At 46.6% G+C, this 19766-nt stretch overlaps 1 protein-coding gene across 1 annotated transcript in view; it reads left to right on the forward strand.

The window, feature by feature from the left end:
- The window catches only part of LOC126059404 (deleted in malignant brain tumors 1 protein-like), a 109579-nt gene that overhangs the window by 68494 nt on the left and 21319 nt on the right, over positions 1-19766 (forward strand). Inside the window, exons 40-53 of the mRNA XM_049855105.1 lie at positions 1384-1537; positions 2909-3126; positions 5845-5886; positions 7451-7480; positions 7993-8146; positions 10588-10805; positions 11823-12134; positions 13103-13135; positions 13716-13742; positions 14655-14808; positions 15558-15775; positions 16376-16687; positions 17752-17802; positions 18646-18684. Coding sequence (XP_049711062.1) covers positions 1384-1537; positions 2909-3126; positions 5845-5886; positions 7451-7480; positions 7993-8146; positions 10588-10805; positions 11823-12134; positions 13103-13135; positions 13716-13742; positions 14655-14808; positions 15558-15775; positions 16376-16687; positions 17752-17802; positions 18646-18684 — 1962 coding nt within the window. The remainder of the gene's footprint in view (positions 1-1383; positions 1538-2908; positions 3127-5844; positions 5887-7450; positions 7481-7992; positions 8147-10587; positions 10806-11822; positions 12135-13102; positions 13136-13715; positions 13743-14654; positions 14809-15557; positions 15776-16375; positions 16688-17751; positions 17803-18645; positions 18685-19766) is intronic.

The following is a 19766-nucleotide window of genomic DNA, read 5'->3' on the forward strand; positions in this document are numbered from 1 at the left end:
CAGTTCTGTGGTGGCCACTTCCCTGAGGAGGCCAGGCCAGTCTGGGCCCTGAGCTGGAGAAGCCCCCCAGTCCTCACCACAGCCACGCTGAAGGGCATGGCACTGGTACTTCTGTCACTCTGCAAACAGTGACTTTTTTAACCAGAGGAGCAGGCTGGGAAGAGGAAATGTAGATTGGCTCAGCCACACCGTTGGTGGGAGGGTGGGCAGAGACTTGAAAAGAATGTGACTCATTTTGGCCCAGGGCTCAGCCTGCCAGCTTGGGGTACAGACCACAACAGGCACTCACAGTGGGTACCAGTCTTTCATCCCCTGATACCGGGAGAGCCTTGGGGAGCCTTGGAGAGCCTTGGGGAGGACCTGGGCACAGTTATTGTAACCTGCAAATGCAATCAGTGATAGAACTATAGGATGACTAGATGTGGCTCCACTCCCTCCCATCTCCACCTCCCTCTCCTTCTCTCTCTGTCTGTCTCCCTCCCTGCATCCCTATCTCCCTCCCTCCCTCCAACAACCACTAATGTTGTTAACAGGAAAGACTTGGAATCTGTGGAATTCTGTGAGCATTACTAGTTAGTTGAAATGGGGCACAGAAAGAAGAAAACTTAAGCAGCTTCATAATTTAGGGACCAGGTCAATCAAGCGTATTGTGCTTTGAAATTCCTCTAAAATAATTAGATGATTCTAAATTTTCTTATTTTTATGGGTGGCATGCTGCTTTAAAAATAAATGTGTGTGTGTATTCGTGTAAATATAGATCTACCTACACTAATATGACAACTAATATGAAAGAGTTAGATTTCACCATCAGCTTGTTTAACTCGTGAATCCCAAAACCTATAAATTCCCATCTCAAAGTAGATACCCGGTTAAAGGAAACACAATCTACCCAGCACAAGTGATGAGCAGGTCACTCAGATCCCTTACTGGCATGACTGAAAGAAAGGTCCATAATCTTCCTTCCCCTTTGTCTCCAATTTCATCAGACTCCAAAGTTGTTCTGTAGCCTCTTGCTCCCCTAACCACCTCAAATTTTCTTCTTACGTAGGTATATTTGTCTCCTCAATTTGTCTCCCCTTCCCAATCTCTCACAGTATAGGCAAACGTCTCTCTCCTAGCAAGCAAGAATCTTCCTGCTTTAAAAGAGGGAGGAGACAGTGAACAGAGAGGACAAATACAATGTTTTCTTTATAAGAATTAGATTGAATGGCGTCTCCTTCCCATAGAGGCACGTAGGCTGAAGATCAATTCAGACAGCGTGTGCACCCACCCAGGCAAACCACTGCCCGAATCCACCAGGCTGCTGGGTGTGGGCTTGTCATTACCAGATTGCACAAGTGACCCATGTGGACACATCCTGACACCCTTTTCCTGCTGTTTCAGGAGGAAGTCGTTCCTGTGGAGGGGTCATTTCTAGTCTCTCTGGCTCATTTTCTAGTCCTCAGTATCCGGAAAGCTACCCCACAGACGTCCAATGTGTTTGGGAGATCCATGTGGATAAAAAATTCCACATAGAACTCATGATTCCAAGTTTGAAGTAAGAAAATAATCTTTTCAGAGTCTATCTGAATAAGAATGTTGGCTTGTGGATTCATAATAAAGATATTTCTTTTAGTGGAAAATGTTTAGGGGCAAGACGAGAAGAAGGTCCTAGAAGCATGTTTGCCTCTGTTAATGTTAAAACCCCAAGAGCACAATTAGCCTATAAGATGAGAACCTTGAACCCACACCTCCAAAGTCTATTGTGTTATGAATCATCTGTCCCTTCTAAGGCACCACTCACAGACCAAAAACCCAAAACCAAACCTGTCACTATAGAGTTGATTCCGACTCAAGGCAACCTCATGTGTTATAGAGTAGAGCTGCTCCATAAGGATTTCTTGGCTATAATATTTAGGGAAGCAGATCACCAGGTCTTTCTTCCGCAGTGCCACTGGGTGGGTTTGAACCATCAAATTAGTAGTCAAGCACAAACTGTTTGCACCACTCAGGGACCTCCCATTCACAGACATCCCTCATGAATAATTGCCAAAATGCAAATACCCTTCTGTCTGCTGCCCTTTTTTTTTAAAATGCTAACATCAAGTATTTTTCTCCCCAAAAAACTTAGGGATAGAAAACATTGTGAAATATACCCAAAACCAAACGCATTGCCATCGAGTCGATTCAGACTCATAACAACACTATAGACAGAGTAGAACTGCCCCCATAGGGTTCCCACGGAGCAGCTGGTGGATTCGAACTGCCAGCCTTTTGATTAACAGCCATAGCACTTAGCTGCTGCGCCACCAGGGCTCCTTGTGAAATATGGAAGTAGGAAAACCTGGCACGATATCTCTTATATGCTGACCATCTGGGGTGACTTGGTTATTAAGAATTTATTTGCAGCCGCATACATTAGTATTTCCTAATATTCCATGTAGGTTGCGATCAGCCAAAACCATTGTAATTCTAAAACTGCTGTTATAAAGTTATAACCATAAACCTGACACATTCCTTAGGCAAAGAAAAATAAGAGTTCTGAAAATAAGTCATTTGAGAACATCAATTCATATTTTATATATTAACGTAATTTTAAACATAATCCAAATATCAGTTCCCATAACCATCATAAAATCCCTGGCTGGCACAAATGGTTTGTGCTCAACTGCTAACCTAGAGGTTTGAACCTACCCAGCAGCACCATGGAAGAAAGGCCTGGCAATCTACTTCCATAAAGATTAAAACAGCCAAGAAATCCCTATGGAGATCAGTTCTACTCTGTAACACACAGAGTCTCCATGAGTCAGAATCTACTTGACAGCAACAGGTTTGCTTTTGGTTTGGTTTATGATCATCATACTTTTTAAGCTTTAAGATTTAGAAAGTCTCTAACCTGCTGCTAACTCTCCATTTCTGCTCCCCCCAGACTGGAAGATATCCTTGGATGTCCCTACGACTCAGTCGAAATCTTCAATGGCCCCAGGATTGCCTCACTATCCATGGGGAAGTTCTGTGCCCCAGTCACTGTGATCTTTTTCTCCTCCTCAAACATTATGACTGTGGTGTTCCGAAGTGACTCTATGATAACCAACATCGGCTTTTACGCTCTGTTCAATGCGATTCCACGGAGCGAAAGGGATCCAGGTAGGAAGATTCAAGTAGGTTTTGGGTCTTTAAAAGAGAGAACAGCTTTCTAATTTGAGGGGCTCTCCCTAGGAAAAAAAAAAATTTTTTTTCTTTTGTTTTCCTATTAGCAGAGGCTGGGATTAAGCTTTAAGACCCTACAATTAGCCCCATCATCCCTGCTCCATAGCTCCCAGCTTTTTCCACTAGGAGGGCCACACCGGCAGCTGAAATAAGGGCAACAATGAGCAGCCTGGATGTGAATATCTAGACAACTCCTCTTCATGGGGAAAAGCTGTATGCTATGGAGGAGCCCTGATGGTGCATTGGTTAAGAGCTTGGCTGCTAACCAAAAGGTTGGCAGTTTGAATCCACCAGCCACTCTTTGGAAAGCCTATGGGGCAGCTCTACTCTGACCTGTAGGGTCGCTATGAGTCCGAACTGACTCAACGGCAATGGGTTTTTTTTTAAGAAGGGCCTGAGGAGCCCTGGTGGTGCAGTGGTGAAGCACTCAGTGGCTAACCAAAAGGTTGGCAGTTCCAATCCACCATCCACTCCATGGGAGAAAAGACCTGGCGAGCTGCTCCCATAAAGATTACAGCCTTGGAAACACCATGGGGCAGTTCTACTCTGTCCTGTATAGTCGCTATAACTTGGAATCGATTCAATGGCACCCAATAATATGAAGGGTCTTGTGGCTGCATCTGTCACCACCAGCCACTTGTGAACTGTCCAGAGTGCTGAAAGCTGGAGGGCAAACTCTACTGGGAGAAGAACCCCCTTCCCTCCACTAACTGGCCCATTGCATCCCTTGCCTCTGTTGGACCCTAGACCCACCCAAGTGAGAGGCCAGGGACTCCTATCAGGCATGGCCTTAAAGGCAGTCATTCCAGAGCTGGGCCCAATCTGCACCTGCCACCACACTGCCTGCAGATCATAGGACCTCTGATGTCCTACAGGGACCCCAGTAACTCCTGTAGCCTACCCAGAAACCAGGTAGTAAGCCCCTGGCTGCAGTTTGTAGGGTAATTTTTTTTTCTGAGTATGGGAATCCTTAAAGTGTGCTTGATACCCTGCCCTGGGCAGACACAGTAAGTGCCAACACTTGAAATCCAGACCACACATTGGCTTAAGACCATCATCCACTCAACCAACAATATTTTCTGTGGTCCTACTACGTGGTAGGCCAGTTCTAAGTTCTGGGCAGGGCAGCTCCCTGCCCTCATGGAGTTTATACTTATGTGGGGAGAAATGAGAGAAGTCAAGACACAGGAAACAAATCAATTAACAAGATGATTCTGGGGTAGTGATAAGGGCTGGGAATGAAAATCCAGGTGGCACAGTTGAGGGTGCTCGGGTGGAGGGGCTGCTGCTGTGGGTTGGATGGGAATGCACGGCCTCTCCAAGGAGACGCACAGGATGAGCGATGAAGGGGCATTACAGTCAGAGAGAACCACAAGTGCAAAGACCCTCAGGGGAAAGAGTGGCATGCTGGAGAGTTAGAAAGAAGGCCAATGTGGCAGAGTGAACCTGTGGGCACAGTAAAGAAGGGCCATCCCTGGAGTGTATCCAAGAGACAGCAGCCAATTCCAACTGTCCAGAGCCCATCAGCCCAGAAATATCCCTTCCTGTTAACTCTATGGAGTCACAGCCAGCCTGTGGCCCATGAGCCTTTCAGAGGCTAACACCTTCACTTAGCAAAGTACAGTGGACACATTCAGAAAAGCAGTTTGGAACTCACTTCCCCAGAGACCCAGCATTGTGACTCAGGATAATCTGCAAGACCTGCAGTAACTGGGACATGCTGGGTGCTGAGAGGTGTGATTTGTCACCATAGCCCTCACAGATGAGGAAACTGAGGCCTAGGGAGATGAAGTAACTGAAGTGGCCCAACAGATGAATGTCCCTTCAGACAGGTAGACAGAGAATACAGGAAGCCTGAGTCCATCCTGAAGACGAGCACAACATGGCCACACATTGGCTGCCTGATTTATGCCCCTCTCCTAGGTCTGGGGCTGCTTGTCCAGAATGCAAACATACCCTTGTTCTTGCTTATGTGGCGTGAAGCCTGTCTACTCAAGACCTGTCAACTCTAGAAACCCACTTCTCTGTTCTCATAGAATTCAATTCTGATATTCTAATGTACTTTTAAAAAAATTGTGCTTTAAGTGAAAGTTTACAAATCAAGTCAGTCTCTCATACAAAAACTTATACCCACCCTACTTGAAAAAACTCTCCCTCTAATGAGACAGCACACTCCTCCTCTCCACCCTGTATTCCCGTGTCCATTCAACCAGCTTCTGTCCCCCTCTGCCTTCTCATCTCCCCTCCAGACAGGAGCTGCCCACATAATCTCATGTGTCTACTTGAGCCAAGAAGCTCACTCCTCACCAGTATCATTGTCTATCTCATAGTCCAGTCCAATTCCTGTCTGAAGAGTTGGCTTTGGGAATGGTTCCAGTCTTGGGCTAACAGAGGGCCCAGGGACCATGACCTCCCAGGTCCCTCTAGTCTCAGTCTGGTCTTTTTATGAGAATTTGAGGTCTGTATCCCACTGCTCTCCCGCTCCGTCAGGGATTCGCTGTTGTGTTCCCTGTCAGAGCAGTCAGTCACTGATGGTAGCCGGGCACCATCTAGTTCTTCTGGTCTCAGGCTGATGTAGTCTCTGGTTTATGTGGCCATTTCTGTCTCTTGGGCTCGTATCTAATGTACTTTTATTTTTATTTTTCATATTTGCAGATGCTGGAGATTGGGCTAGAGATATGACCCCCACATCCCCAGGTAGGCGTGACACTGTGATTTCCCATAATCTCTGCAAAGTTAGTAAGAAATCTGCCATCTGCTATGACCAGTGCCAGACAGGGGCCTGGACCACTGATGTCAATTGCTGCTACATGCTGGAGTCGCCTGCAGAGCCTTTAGAATTCCCAGTATCCAGGCTGCACCCCAGATGTGTCACAGCAGAAACTCTGGGGACAGCGTGCAGGCATCAGTCATCTTAAAGTTCCCCCACCAAGTAACTGCAGTGTGCAACCAAAATTGAGAACCAGTGGCTCAGACAATGAGCTAAGAGCCACGTTTCCCAAATGAAATCACATTCCAAACACTTCTTTCTGGACAACAGAGCAAGGAAGGGCAGGAGGGGAAAGGAGGAGAAGAGGGCTGATACAGAGGTGAGAAGGTGGAAGTGTTCGCCTCTCGGGGACATGGGTTAGAGAATGAAAGCACACAGGAGAGCAAAGCTGGCCTTAAATACTAAACTCGCTCCCAGTGGGTCAAGAGCAGACTGGTGGTGGGAAGTGAAACAATTTGGGGCTCTTCTCTGGGCCTCCTGGCCTGAACCAACAGAGCAGGAGTAGAGAATAGGTAGGTCTTCTGGTGACCTCCCAAACTCAATATGCAACACAGACCCAAAACATGTGTATATTATATATATATACACACACACACATATACATATATGTATATGCATACATATATACTATGCAGGTATATATAGTATATATTTATATATGTGTGTGTGTGTATATGTATATATACACATATATATAATTCATTCTGCTGATATTAAATACCCTTCCTGGCTAAAGTCTGAGAAGGACAGGCAGTCAGCCGGTAGTGTCTGTCACCTCCACTGCTCTTTACCTTGCAGCCACGCAAGACAAGAGAGAGAAAGAGATTCTCACATGCATCAATCCATTTGTTTCAACGCCTTCCCCGCTGAACCGTTTGTGCAAAGCTCAAATAAACACCCGTATCTCAATGAACAGACTTTCCAAACCTGCCCTTTTCTTGCCCTGCCATGCAGTGGGGATTGTGGATACACACAGAATATAGAAATACATGCTGTATAGAAATCAAAGCCAAAAGGAGAAAGAGGGGCTTTAAATGCTTGTGCTTCGAACTCCTGATTGAGGTTGGGTCTTACTCAATGGAATGCTGCACGGGAGACCTTTCCCACCACGGCCTTCAGCTTCCTGGCTTTTGCCTTTCTGGATTTCGGCACTCACTTGGTTTCCACAGACACAGTGGCATGGTCATAAGCCCAGTGACATCGTTGTGGGTAATTTCTAGTGACCAGTCAACCTCAGGACAGCCCTGACTTAGTGGACCCTAGCACTTGAAAGGAAACAAGTCACATAACTGAACGCTATCTGGGATTTCCTGTTGAATCAGCTGAAATTAGGGGACAGCCTCCATCTTAGATCATGTAGGGAAAAAATGAGCATGTCCACACATCATATTAAAACTCAAAATTAGTAATAGGTTCATGCATTTGTACTTAAGTATAAGATGATTTTATGATGCTAAGCTCTCTCCTTGTTTACTTTGGTGGTCTCTGCAGCTGCCGTTCCTCCAGCCCCTATACAACAAGGTAACTCTCTTTTATTGAAATTATACCCTGTAAAGTATGAAATTGAGTGGAATCACTTTGGTAATTGATAAAGGCAGAATCGACTTCTGTCTGACCTGGATGCCATTTGTGGAAGGAATGGGAGGGATGGAGCCCTCATCATGGGTGGTCCATCTACATTTGAACTGAGCTGGTCTGCATGGCAGGAGGCTGGGGACAACAGTAATGAAGTGTAGATTGGACACCCCCACATGCCATGGATGTGTGCCCAATCCCCTTTCCAGTCTCACCACCAACTTTAAAGTCCTACCTACCAGTCACACATCTTTCCTCTTCCTTCATTCCCTCTACAGGGTTCCATCACTCACACCATCCAAGGCACATCTATGTCTACTACCAGCATGACCCTTTCCCATTTTGTGATTCCAAACTGTTGAAAAAAAAAAATTTTTTTTTTCCGGATTATACACCTGGAAGAATGCAAGATGCATACCCGATGAAACCAACCTTGAGTCTCTTGTCTGCTCTTCCAGGAGGAAGTAAATCCTGTGGTGGAGTAATTTCAAGCCTCTCAGGCTCCTTCTCCAGTCCTTGGTATCCTACAAACTACCCCACTGATGTAGAGTGTGTCTGGGTGATACACGTGGCCGAGACATTCCACATAGAACTGACAATTCCAAGTCTGAAGTAAGTAGCCTTGCCCTTATCTACTTTAAAGTCCAAATTAGACTTGAATCTATGCTTTCCTCAAAGAGGTAGCCTTTTCATGGGATAAATCTTTTCACATTTCCAGTGGACATTGGTCTGGTTATCTGAACTGGTTGTCGTTAGCTGCCATTGAGTCAGCCCCCAACTCACTGAGACCCCATGCACAGTGGGATTGGATCATTGTGACCATAGGGTTTTCATTGCTGATATTTTGGAAGTAGATCACCAGGCCTTTCTTCCTAGTCTTTCTTAGTCTGGAAACCCTACTGAAACCTGTTCAGCATCACAGTAACACATAAGCCTCCAGTGACAGACAAGTGGTGGCTGTACTTGAGGTGCATTGGCCAAGAATCAAACCTGGGTCTCCCTCATGGAAGGCAAGAATTCTACCACTGAGCTACCAATGCCTTCCCATCCGAGCTTAGGAGAGTCTTCTTAATCATTTAACTCAACTTCCTACACAATGAGAGAATACCTGTGAGTATCCCTGACCCCGGCCATCAAGCCTCAGCTGGGCTGACCCACCCGTAAAGACCTCACCTCTTCATTCTCAGCTGGCTCCTTCCTCCTACTGAACCCTGATCTGTTCTTCCTCATTCCCATTGACTGGTCTTCATTCTTCCCTTTGCTGCTGCGTAGAACAAACCTGGTTCTTCTTCCATTTAAGAGTTAGTATCACGTCCCTACTAAGATTTTTCTTCTACAGATTAAATAGCCCCAGTTTGCCCCTTCCAGGACAATGGGCTACTTTTCCCTTAACTGTCTGTAAACCAGCATCAGCTGAGGTCTCCTGTGCTTTAAGATTTACACGATTTGTACTTGAACCACTTCCTCCTTCAACCTGCATCCAGTGAGGAGTCCAAAGTCCTCCCAGAGGTTTACATTCTCATGATCATTTCTTGGTTCAATTTTCTCTCTTCTTGGAAACCTCAGTCTTGCTAGAGTCTCCCTCCAGTAGCTATTCTCTCCTCTCTGTCCTGCGCTGACCCATACATGAAACATAACCCTCTTTCTTTATTCCCCACTCCCCTGCGCACCAAACACATCACTCACACAAGGCACTGGGAGTGGATTAGCATTAGTTAAGATTTGGGGTGACAGAAGCGTGGCACATACATTGCAGGAATGCAAAGAACTTAAAATTGAATATTAGTCACCTCTGTTCTTTAAAGCTCTTTGTCAACCACCCCCTTCAGAATTTCCTACTAGCCGCCTTTCTCTGCAGACCCAAGCCTCCCTCTGAATTTCTTCCCTCTCTTCTCTTACGTCCCCCTCTTTTCTCTCTCCTGCTCGTCTCCGCCCCCAAATTTCTCTTCACATTTTATGCAGAGCATATTTTCAACGCCTTTGTTTCCTTGTCTCCTTTGAGACCACACCCAAAAACCTCCTCTTCCATTCCGAAAATAGTCTATCAGTATCTCCCTCAACAAGGATAGCTCTCTCTCTAAGGAAATTCTGGTACCAGCCATTAAAGTGAAAATTTCACCCTGCTACCCATTCAGATTTCTAACCATCCATCCACCCCATGGACAGACCAGTAAACAGGTCATGGTAACACAGCATGCTGCGTGCGGTGTACAGGAGTTACCTACTATGGTTGGGCACCTAAACACGTCACATGCACCATCTTGTTTCAGCCTCACTGAATACATATGGTTATCCCCATTCTATAGATTTGCAAACAAATCCCAGGGGGGCCACTTCACTTGACCCAGCTCACACAGCTAGTAAGTGGAGGAGTCAGAGGTAAATCCAAGTACTGTGACTACAGAGCCCAGGCCCTTCAGAGAAAGGAGAACTAACTCATTCTGGGATGTGTAGGGAGGAAGGGAATGAGTTGGTGACAGTGCCACAAAGCGGTGACATTGGAATAGGGCCTTAAATAATGGGTAGAAAAGCACCACGTGACTGTTGAGAGCAGGCGTGTTGAGCAATATATCTGCAAATCAAGCAACATGGCAAATGTAAGGGGGCAAGGAGATGAGACTAGGGTTAGGTTCCCAGTAAAAACCCAATGCCATTGAGTCGCCAGGTGAAAATGGCCTCATGGGAAAAGCTAGAAGTTTGGGCTTTACTTTGTAGGTAGAGTCACATTAGAAAGTTGACACTCAAGATAGAGAGGAAGATAGAATGTAATGGGGAAAGACTAAAAGCCAAGAAACCAGTAAACTGGACCAGGGGAGAGATGATTAAAGCCTGACCTGGGACAGTCCCCAGAAGGGAAGGAGAGAAGGCAGATTCAAGAGATATTTAAGAGGTAAAATCACCTGGACTTGGTGGGCGGTGGGGATGTGTGGTTGGAAGAGGAGGTGGCAAGGGTGATTACAGTTTCTACCTGGATGCTATGGAAATGATGAGTTTCATCTGAAACATGTCTGCACGTTCCCTTGGGAAGATTAACTTTGGCTTTACCTTCTCAGACTAGAGGACATCTATGGGTGCCCTTATGACTACGTTGAAGTGTTCGATGGCCGGCAAGTCGCCTCACTCTCTGTGGGCAGGTTTTGTGCTGGGGCTGAGCTCACGTTCCTCTCCTCTTCAAATATCATGACGGCAGTGTTCAGAAGTGACGCCATGATCACCAACACAGGGTTTTATGCTCTGTACCAGGCCGTTCAGCAAGATCAAAGGGACAGTGGTAGGTACCCTAACACACACCTTGGAGGGAGGTTACATCCGATTTGTGTTCTTGCCCTTTAAGAGAAGAAAGGCTTTTCTAAATCTACCTGCGGGGTCCACCTCCATTAATGGCATCCTTGCTGATGCTAAAAGCCCCCACCCCTCACCCCTGCACAGCCACTCACTGTCACAGTCCTCCACCAAAACATCTGGGCTGAAGAAGCAGGTGGCTCAAGGCTTGTGTCTTGCATTCACTCTATGTGTGACTGGAGGATCCAGGTGAGCGCCTCCTTCTTTTCCAAAGGAAGGGAGAATGTGATAGGGTAACTCAATAGAGAAATAACAAAAGAAAAATCCTTCCAGGAAAAAAAAAAAAAAAACTATCTTTAAACTGCAACTTCCAACCCAGAGTTCAATATAGACATCAACAGAATTCAATACAAATGGCTTCCAGCCGAATTCAGTACCAACATCATCCAACATTACAACCCCCTTTGGTGCTGCAGCAGGATGTGGGGGACATGCCTGAGCTCCCGGTGGCTTATGATTAGGGTGAACATGTAACTTATCCAACTGGGATGCTTTTGAGGGTTCAGAAAGAACCCTGAAATAATGAACAGATATTCATTGATCTACAATAGCTGTAAACCAGGACTTGTTGTTTGCTGTCCAGTTGATTCCAACTCATAGTGACCCTATAGGACAGGGTAGAACATCCCCATAGGGTTTTCTAGGCTGTAATCTTTATGGGAGCAGATTGCCAGGTCTTTTCTACCAAGGAGTCACTGACGGGTTTGAACTGCTGCCCTTTCAGTTAGCAGCCAAGTGCTTAACATTGTGCCACCAGGGCTCCTTACAAACCAGGACTACCCCATGCAAACTGGGACACAGGCCCACTCTACCTAGAGTCCAGCTGCCTAACATGGGAAAGTGTATCCAAGTGCTGGGAAACACTCTCCACCTGCAGGAGGTCCCCGAGGAGCCGTGTTTGGGGACAGCAGCACAGCTGAGAAGCCCCCATTTTCCTGTCCCTCAGGTGTGTCCCTGCAGCTGGTGAATGGCAGCCACAGGTGTGAGGGCCGGGTGGAGGTCTTCTACAACAGCACCTGGGGCACAGTGTGTGATGACAGCTGGGATCTGACGGACGCCGGGGTTGTGTGCCAGCAGCTCGGCTGTGGCAAGGCCCTGTCGGCCCCAGCTCAGAGCTACTTTGATGGCGGCAAGGGCCACATCATGCTGGATGACGTCCAGTGCACGGGCAGCGAGGCCAAGGTGTGGCAGTGCCCGCACAATGCCTGGCTCTCCCACAACTGTGGGCACCACGAAGACGCCAGTGTCATCTGCTCAGGTGAGCACCCCGGGCACACAGCCAACTGGGGGAGAGGAAGAACACAACCAGCAGCCTCTGGGAGGGGAGAAGTCCACCCAGCAGGCAATTACTCTGAAAGGAGCCCTCCCCCCAGCTTCAAGCCAATTAGCCAGAGTTGGTTTTCTTTCTCTTAAAGTGTTGTGTCTGTAAAATGCCCAAGGTCTCACCTGAACAGTTGTGGTGATTCAACAGAGGGCTTGTATCCTCAGACATTCCGTTCCTGTGTTGGTGACAGTCCCGTCTGCTGACTGAGAGTAGTAGCTGGTGTCCAGAGGCGGCTTCACATGTGCCCGGCTCTGCTAAACCTGGCGCATTCATTATCCCGTCCAATCTTCTCAACCTCTGTATGAAGGAGATTCTATTGTTGTTGTTGCTATTTGCCATTGAGTTGACTCTGACCCATGGCGACCTTGTGTATAACTGAACGAAACATTGCCCAGTCCTGTACCGTCTTCATGATCATTGGTATGTTTGAATCCACTGTTGTGGCTATTCCTCTCCTGTTACTAAACCGTGGTCAGCCCAATAACTGACTTCAATAAATAAATATACCATGTGTCATTTGAGCCATTGTGAGACAGAAAAGCTAAGCATGCTCCCTCACCCCGGGGGCACTTAAGTAGGCTGCCAATCTTTTAACCAGCATTGGTGGCTATTGAGGAGCCCTGGTGGCACAGTGGTTAAGAGCTCGGCTGCTGACCAAAAAGTTGGCAGCTGGAATCTACCAGCTGCTCCTTGAAAACCCTATAGGGCACTTCTACTCTCTCCTGTAGGGCCACTATGAGTCAGGATTGACTCGATGACAATGGGTTTTGGTGGTTATTGATCCAATTTTCCCAACTTTCCAAAAGAGATTATTTTTTATTATGGAAAAAAAAGTCCCTGATTTTTTTAAATGAATTATGTGACTGCCTTACTCAATCCATCTCTCATCTGTCTTTGAATAGGTGTCGATGGGAACTCCAAAGTAGGACCAACAGGTATCGCTTTTCCATACATTTCAATGAATTGCCAGGTCCTTGGTGTTTTTTTTTTTTTTTTTTGGTGTGTATGAGTCCTGGCTACTCTTTAATCCCGAAGTTGGGGTACAGTCGGATTAAATTCTATGTTGCTAAAAAAATTTTTTTTTTTTTTTTTTTAATGAACAGGAGCATCGCAGCCCATTGGGGCTGACAAAGTCATGGGGTTGGGGGCAGCAGAGGGCAGGGAGAGAGGTAGGAGGGAGGGAGATTGAGTCTCACCATAAACGCAACCCCCTGGGCTCTGGGGCTCCCCAAGTCAGCATCTACTGTGAAGGGGGGTTAACTGTTGTGGTGATGGTCAGGCAACCAGGTCCAGGAGGAAGCAGGAAATAGAAATCCCAGCAGCAGCACTCAACAAGGGGTGCACTGTCCACACACTTGGTGTGCGAATGTCCCCATTCCTGAGGAGTCACGGTCCTTTCTGTCCACTGGGGCACAGAGAAATCATTTCTTCTGATTTCAATATTTTTGAATATTTCAAAGGAATAATCTGGATAGGTCTTTGCTCATGGCATCTTTTTTCTCTACATATTTTCAGACTCCACTGGTGACAGCCCCCCTGCAGGTACTTTGTTTTTACTTAAACTCTTTCCGTAGTTTTACGTTTGCTTTGTTTCCATTTTAGCACTTCCAGTAACTAGAGGAATGCTCTCCCTTCCTTTTCTATATGAGAAGCTGCAGCACGGAAGGGCTTTCGACAAATTCTACAGCTAATCCAATATCTCTTATAAATTGGATACTTTAAGCAATCTTAGTCTTGATTTCAGTTAGGATTTGTATATAGCACAACTGTTGTTGTTAGCTGCTGTCAGATTGGCTTCTGACTCATGGCACAGTAGTTGTTAGCTATCCCTGACTCGTGGCGACCCACGCACAACAGAACAAAATGCTGCCCGGTCCTGTGCTATCCCCATGATGGCAGGCAGATCAGACCGTTGTGATCCATAGGGTTTTCACTGGCTGATTTTTGGAAGTAAATAGCTAGTCTTTCTTTCTACTCTTAGTCCGGAAGCTCCTCTGGACCTTGTTCAGCACCAAAGAACACCCAAGCCTCCAGTGACAAACCGCACGTGAAGCACATTGGCCAGGAATCAAAGCCAGTTCTCCCACATGGGAGGCAAGAATTCTACCACTGAACCACCGTTGCCCCTGTACTGAGAAAGGATTCTTTGGCTTGTATTGTCTTTGCACTCCTTTCACTACAACCCATGTTTAGACCGATCTGTGCACACAGGTTCACAGAGTCCTTTCAAGCCCTTGTAAAATGTCACTATCATTGTCCCCTCACACAAATCCTATGAAGACATGTGTAACGAGCCTCGTCTACAAAAGCACAGCATCGGGAGCTAATCGACAAAAGCCACCCTAGAATCAGGGTCTCCTTACGTCTGCCCTCACTCTCCCCCTCAGCCCCTCTAAAAACATCAGCAGAGGTCAGGGCCGTGTTCTGACGGGGCTTCTTCCATGTTTCTTGCAGATGAAAATTTCCATTGTGGTGGTTTGCTCACAAATAATTCAGGCTCGTTCTCCAGCCCTTGGTATCCCAAAAAATACCCCACAAACATGGTATGTGCCTGGGACATACAAGTGGATACCAGGGCCCACGTCAAACTTAGTTTTGAAGTGCTGAAGTGAGTAAACAGTTCTGTTTTCACTATTGTCTTTACTCAAACACACCAGTTTTACTGACTCCCCGTTGCAAAAAAAAAAAAACTCCCATATTTAATTCTCAAAAGTGAGGTAGGTCTTTGAAGGCCCATTCAGCAATATTCTTCAAAAGTTTAAATGCATAATTCTTTTAACCCAGCAATCCCTGTTCCAGGAATTTTGTCTACAGATATAGTCTCAACAGCACAGAGAATAATCATGGCAGAATTCTTATAGAAGCAAAAGGTTGGCAGGGAATCCATTCAATCAATTTTGGCACAGCCATATATTGCCGCCACACATGAAGGATACATTGCTTTGGAATAGACTGAAAACCATGGACAGTGAGTATAGCACATTGGTGTTTCTGGAGGAAACAAAAAGAAACTTCTAGAAGGGGAGTTAAGTGAAAGGGGGGCTAGTCCAGGGTAGGAAAGAAATTGACTTTCACTGCATAACCATCAATACCACTTAAATTCTATTAACTGTGCCTGTAATACCTATTCAGAAAATACGGTTGAATCAAAACTTTAAAAACCAAAAGATTTTTAGGAACAAGAGGATATATACTACCCACGTAAATTGATAATCATTTCCTCTGACCCATATGAGGAGATGCAGGCTTCAGGTAGCTTTTTCAAAACCCTTCCTGAACCAATATGAGCAATGTTTACTTGGGCGGAGGGGGGAGCCCCAGTGGATTGAGCCTAAGTGGTATCATTTCACTCCACAGAATGGAAAATTTCTATGGCTGTCCGTACGACTTCATTGAAGTTTTTGATGGCCCACAAAGCGAACCTTTCTCATTGGGGAGATTCTGCTCCAGTACAACCCCAATATTTACCTCCTCTTCAAACCGCATGACGGTGGTGTTCCACAGTGATGCCATCATCACCAATATTGGCTTTTACGCATCCTACGAGTCTCTCATGCAAGACGAAAATGATACGGGTAGGTCCTTCAATCGTTTCAGCCCCTGCTTGGTAATGATGGCTAGGTCGACAGGCAGACTCAATCAAGTGGACACTAGGGGCTTGAAAGGTTAAAGTGGTCTCCCACATCCTCAGTTTACACCCAAGCTAAGACTGGGAGAAGCTGGTTGGACAATGACACATCCACGTGTGACTTCTGAGATCAGAGGCATGTCACACTGTTCTGGAACAGGGCACTTGACTTGGCTGTCTTTGAGACTGTTTCATTCAGAACCCACGTGTAGTTTCTTTTCACCCGGCGTTAAGAACGCGATTCCACACTAAGGGCAGCAACAACTAGTGTTTGCAGGCTCAGTGCTTTTCACTTTACACGGGGCTTCCTGGGGCCTCCATGAAATAGAGTCTGGTCTGGGGAAAGAGCTTTAAAATATTTTAAGAATTGCATTGATGTGAGACACTAAACCCCAAGGACTCTGAAGCCCACTTGAACCCACGATGCATCCCTTACCGAGTGTGAGGGACAGAGCCTCAAGACCAGCCCACTCTCCCACACCTCCTTCTAATGCCCTGGTGAAGGGCAGCACCCAGACCAGTGACCGGAGTGTGTCTGCGTCCCCAGATGTGGCCCTCCGGCTGAGCAATGGCAGTCACCCGTGCGAGGGCCGCGTGGAGCTGCACTACAACGGCAGCTGGGGCACCGTGTGTGATGACAGCTGGGACCTGCGAGACGCCCAGGTGGTATGTCGGCAGCTGGGCTGCGGCAGGGCAGTGTCGGCCCTCGGGTGGGCACACTTCAGCCGTGGCCTGGGCGCCATTGCTTTGGACGACGTGGAGTGCATGGGGAATGAAGCCAGGCTATGGCAGTGCCTTCACAGCGGCTGGTTCTCCCACAACTGTGGCCACCACGAGGATGCCAGCGTCGTCTGCGCAGGTGGGCCCTGCCTCTGCAGGTCAGAATCACCTGGAGGCAGGGGGTGGGCAAAAGACTGTCTCAGCTCAGTGAGTCCCCCATCCAAGGGAGCCTAGAGCTGTAGCGAACCCACAGTGAGGCTACAAGGCATCCTGCACAGCCTACTCACTGTCTCCCTGGCACAATCCCTGCCATGTCCCCACACTGCCCCACTCTAATATTCCCATAAAAAAAAAAAAAAACAGCTGTTGCCCTAGAGTCAGTTCCCACTCAGAGCGACCTTATAGGACAGAGTAGACTGCCTCATATGGTCTTCAAGGCTGTAATCTTTACAGAAGCAGAATGCCACATCTTTCTCCCACAGAGCAGCTCATGTGTTTGAACGGCCTACCTTTCGGTTAGCAGCCAACCGCTTAATCACTGCACCTTCCTTTAAGTGGACTCTTTTTATCTTCATTTTACAGTTGGACTGTGCTTAATTTCATTTTACATGGACATTTTATATCACCACCATAAATGGAAGGCAAGGTCACTTGCCAGAGACGCTACATAAATTAAACACAGTGGCAATAAAGAATGTTAAAGTGTTTAAAATTAAAACAAAGTAAACAATGAACTATCTAATCTAATCCAACCCATTCACGCCCCATGCATATCTAAAAATACCCTTAATCAGAAGTGGAACTAAATATAAATTTTAATTCTAATATCATAAAGGAATAACTCTTCAAATAGAAGGTGCATCTCCTCAAATTGCCCACTCAGGAAGAATTACAAAAAAAAAAAAGATAGGTTCCACAACAAGGCAACCATTGCTGTGGCCACAGTTGGCCAAAAACAACAAAACAAGACATATTTCAGGGTCTGGCAGTAGGACCGAGATGAACGTATTGGTTCTGGATGTCCAGTGGCTGTAACTGTGGTCACTTAGGGCCATTCTTAAGCAGTTGCCCAGATAATGAGCAGCTTCTCCCCAGAACAAGACGTTGCCCCTATCTGACCCAGATAAGTAAGCCTACCTCTCGGGATTAAGAAAAATGAAGGGAGATGACCTACCCACGCCTTTTCATTTATGTCTTTCATAGCTGCTTTGCCTTACTCAACACCATCAGCTGCTGACAGTTACCCAACTTCAGGTAATTTTCAGCTGTTCTTAACTGATTAACCGTGACTTGCCTGGGCAAAATCGCCCTGGGCAGTGGTTTAGGGCCAGATGGCCTGGATTTTTCATCCCAGCTCATCATTTACCCACTGTGGGGCCTTGAACAATCCTCAGAACCACTCCTGCCTCAGTTTCCTCCCCTGCACGAGGGTGAGGAGGATGGTAGTAGCATTCACCTCCTAAGCCGTGTTGGGGTCCAATGGATTTCTCTGTGTAGAGTGGCTAGGGCAGTGCATGCCGTATGAGGCACACTATTTAGATGCCGGCCATTGTCTTCTGATCCCAACTCTTCCAAGGGCAGGGCACTGCACGGGCTTACCTCTGTGTCCCATGTTCTACTCAACAGATTTGTACAGAAAGAAGACACTGAAAGCATCACTATTTAGTCTTTCTCTGACTCCGTGATTGGCCCAATAGATGTCACATTTCAAATTAGGCCAATGGCTTTTCCACAGTAGGGTCTTTATTGGTGAAATACAACATGCAGAGAGGAGGTGGGAAAGAGAGAAATGACCCCAAACCATCAAGGAAGGCCAGGGTAGGTTACATTGAACAGCAAGTGGTCCCCAAAGGATGCTCTCTGTGAGCCACATGCTCTGCCTCTCCTGGGCTTGTATCCATAGGTTTGAATTCCCTGTGCACAAGCCTGCTGGGAATGGAAGGAGCACCACCACAAAGAAAGGATACAGGAAAGGGATATGACAATCAGAAACCGTCTATAGATAATCCATAGGTGGACAACCCACTAACACTTGACTGAGAGCTTGACACTTAACCAAGAGAGTGTATAATTTTCTTCTTTGCTATCTGTCCACAGCATCTTTTCTAAAGCCAACAGAGGTACCCACAACAACAGGTAATTTTTTTTCTATCTTTACTTGCCTTTCCTTTGTAGAGTTTTAGCTCAGAAACATGCCCGCATTACTATGGAAGGAGGTGTCCCTGCTGGAAACGGTGTCCATTTCCCCAGTCCTCCGCAAGTCTCAAGCTGGAGGTGCAAATGACTGATGCTGGAGGAAGGACTGATAATGTCTGGCTTCACCTATAAAATCTGTGATTGGACAGGGAGAGGAAAGGAGAAGCAAGAATGGCTTATGGGGGCTAGTCTTGAAAACCAACACCTAGGAAAGGTGGGATACCTTGATGACCCCAAATCTCACCAGCCCCACCAAGGAGCTCACATTGGCTTTGTTCCAAGTGTATCCAACTTCCTCTCCCTTTTACAACACTGCCGTTTGAACATGGGGATCAGCCCTTACTGACATTCCTTACATCCCCCCCGCCCCCACCCCAAGCATCTTCACACATGGGGTTGCTCCTGATTCTGGGAGCAAAATAGATTGGAGACTATTGCTACTGTCATTTTATCAATGTATACAAGATGTCACAGAGAAGCCTATACATACACAGAGCAACTAGTATGTGCATGATACCTTCTTATGAAAAGTCCAGCAAACTCAGGGAGCACCTGAAACCAAGGCTTCACAATGCCCAGTGATGGAGAAGGGGCCAGCTATGTGATAACGCAGATTGCTGGTCCAGCTGACCGAGGAGAAAACCATTTCTCTGTGAGCGTGTGTGTGTGTGTGCGCGCGCGCTTTAGGTGAAACTTTACAGAGCAGATTATTTTCTCATTAAACAGTTAATAAACAAATTGTTTTGTGACATTGGTAGCCAACTCCGCGATGTGTTAACACTCTCCCCTTCTCCACCCCGGGTTTCCTGTTTCCATTCATCCAGTTTTCCTGTCCGTGCCTTCTCATCTTTGCTTTGGGGCTGGTATGCCTATTAGTCTTGAATACATGATTGAACTACCAGGCACCAAGTGTGTTGTTATTGGCCCTATACCAAAAAAAACCCAAACCCACTGCTGTCGAGTCGATTCCGACTCATAGCGACCCTATATGATAAAGTAGAACTGCCCGATAGAGTTTCCTA

This window comes from Elephas maximus, chromosome 16, assembly GCF_024166365.1.
Source record: "Elephas maximus indicus isolate mEleMax1 chromosome 16, mEleMax1 primary haplotype, whole genome shotgun sequence".
Lineage (NCBI taxonomy): Eukaryota > Metazoa > Chordata > Mammalia > Proboscidea > Elephantidae > Elephas > Elephas maximus.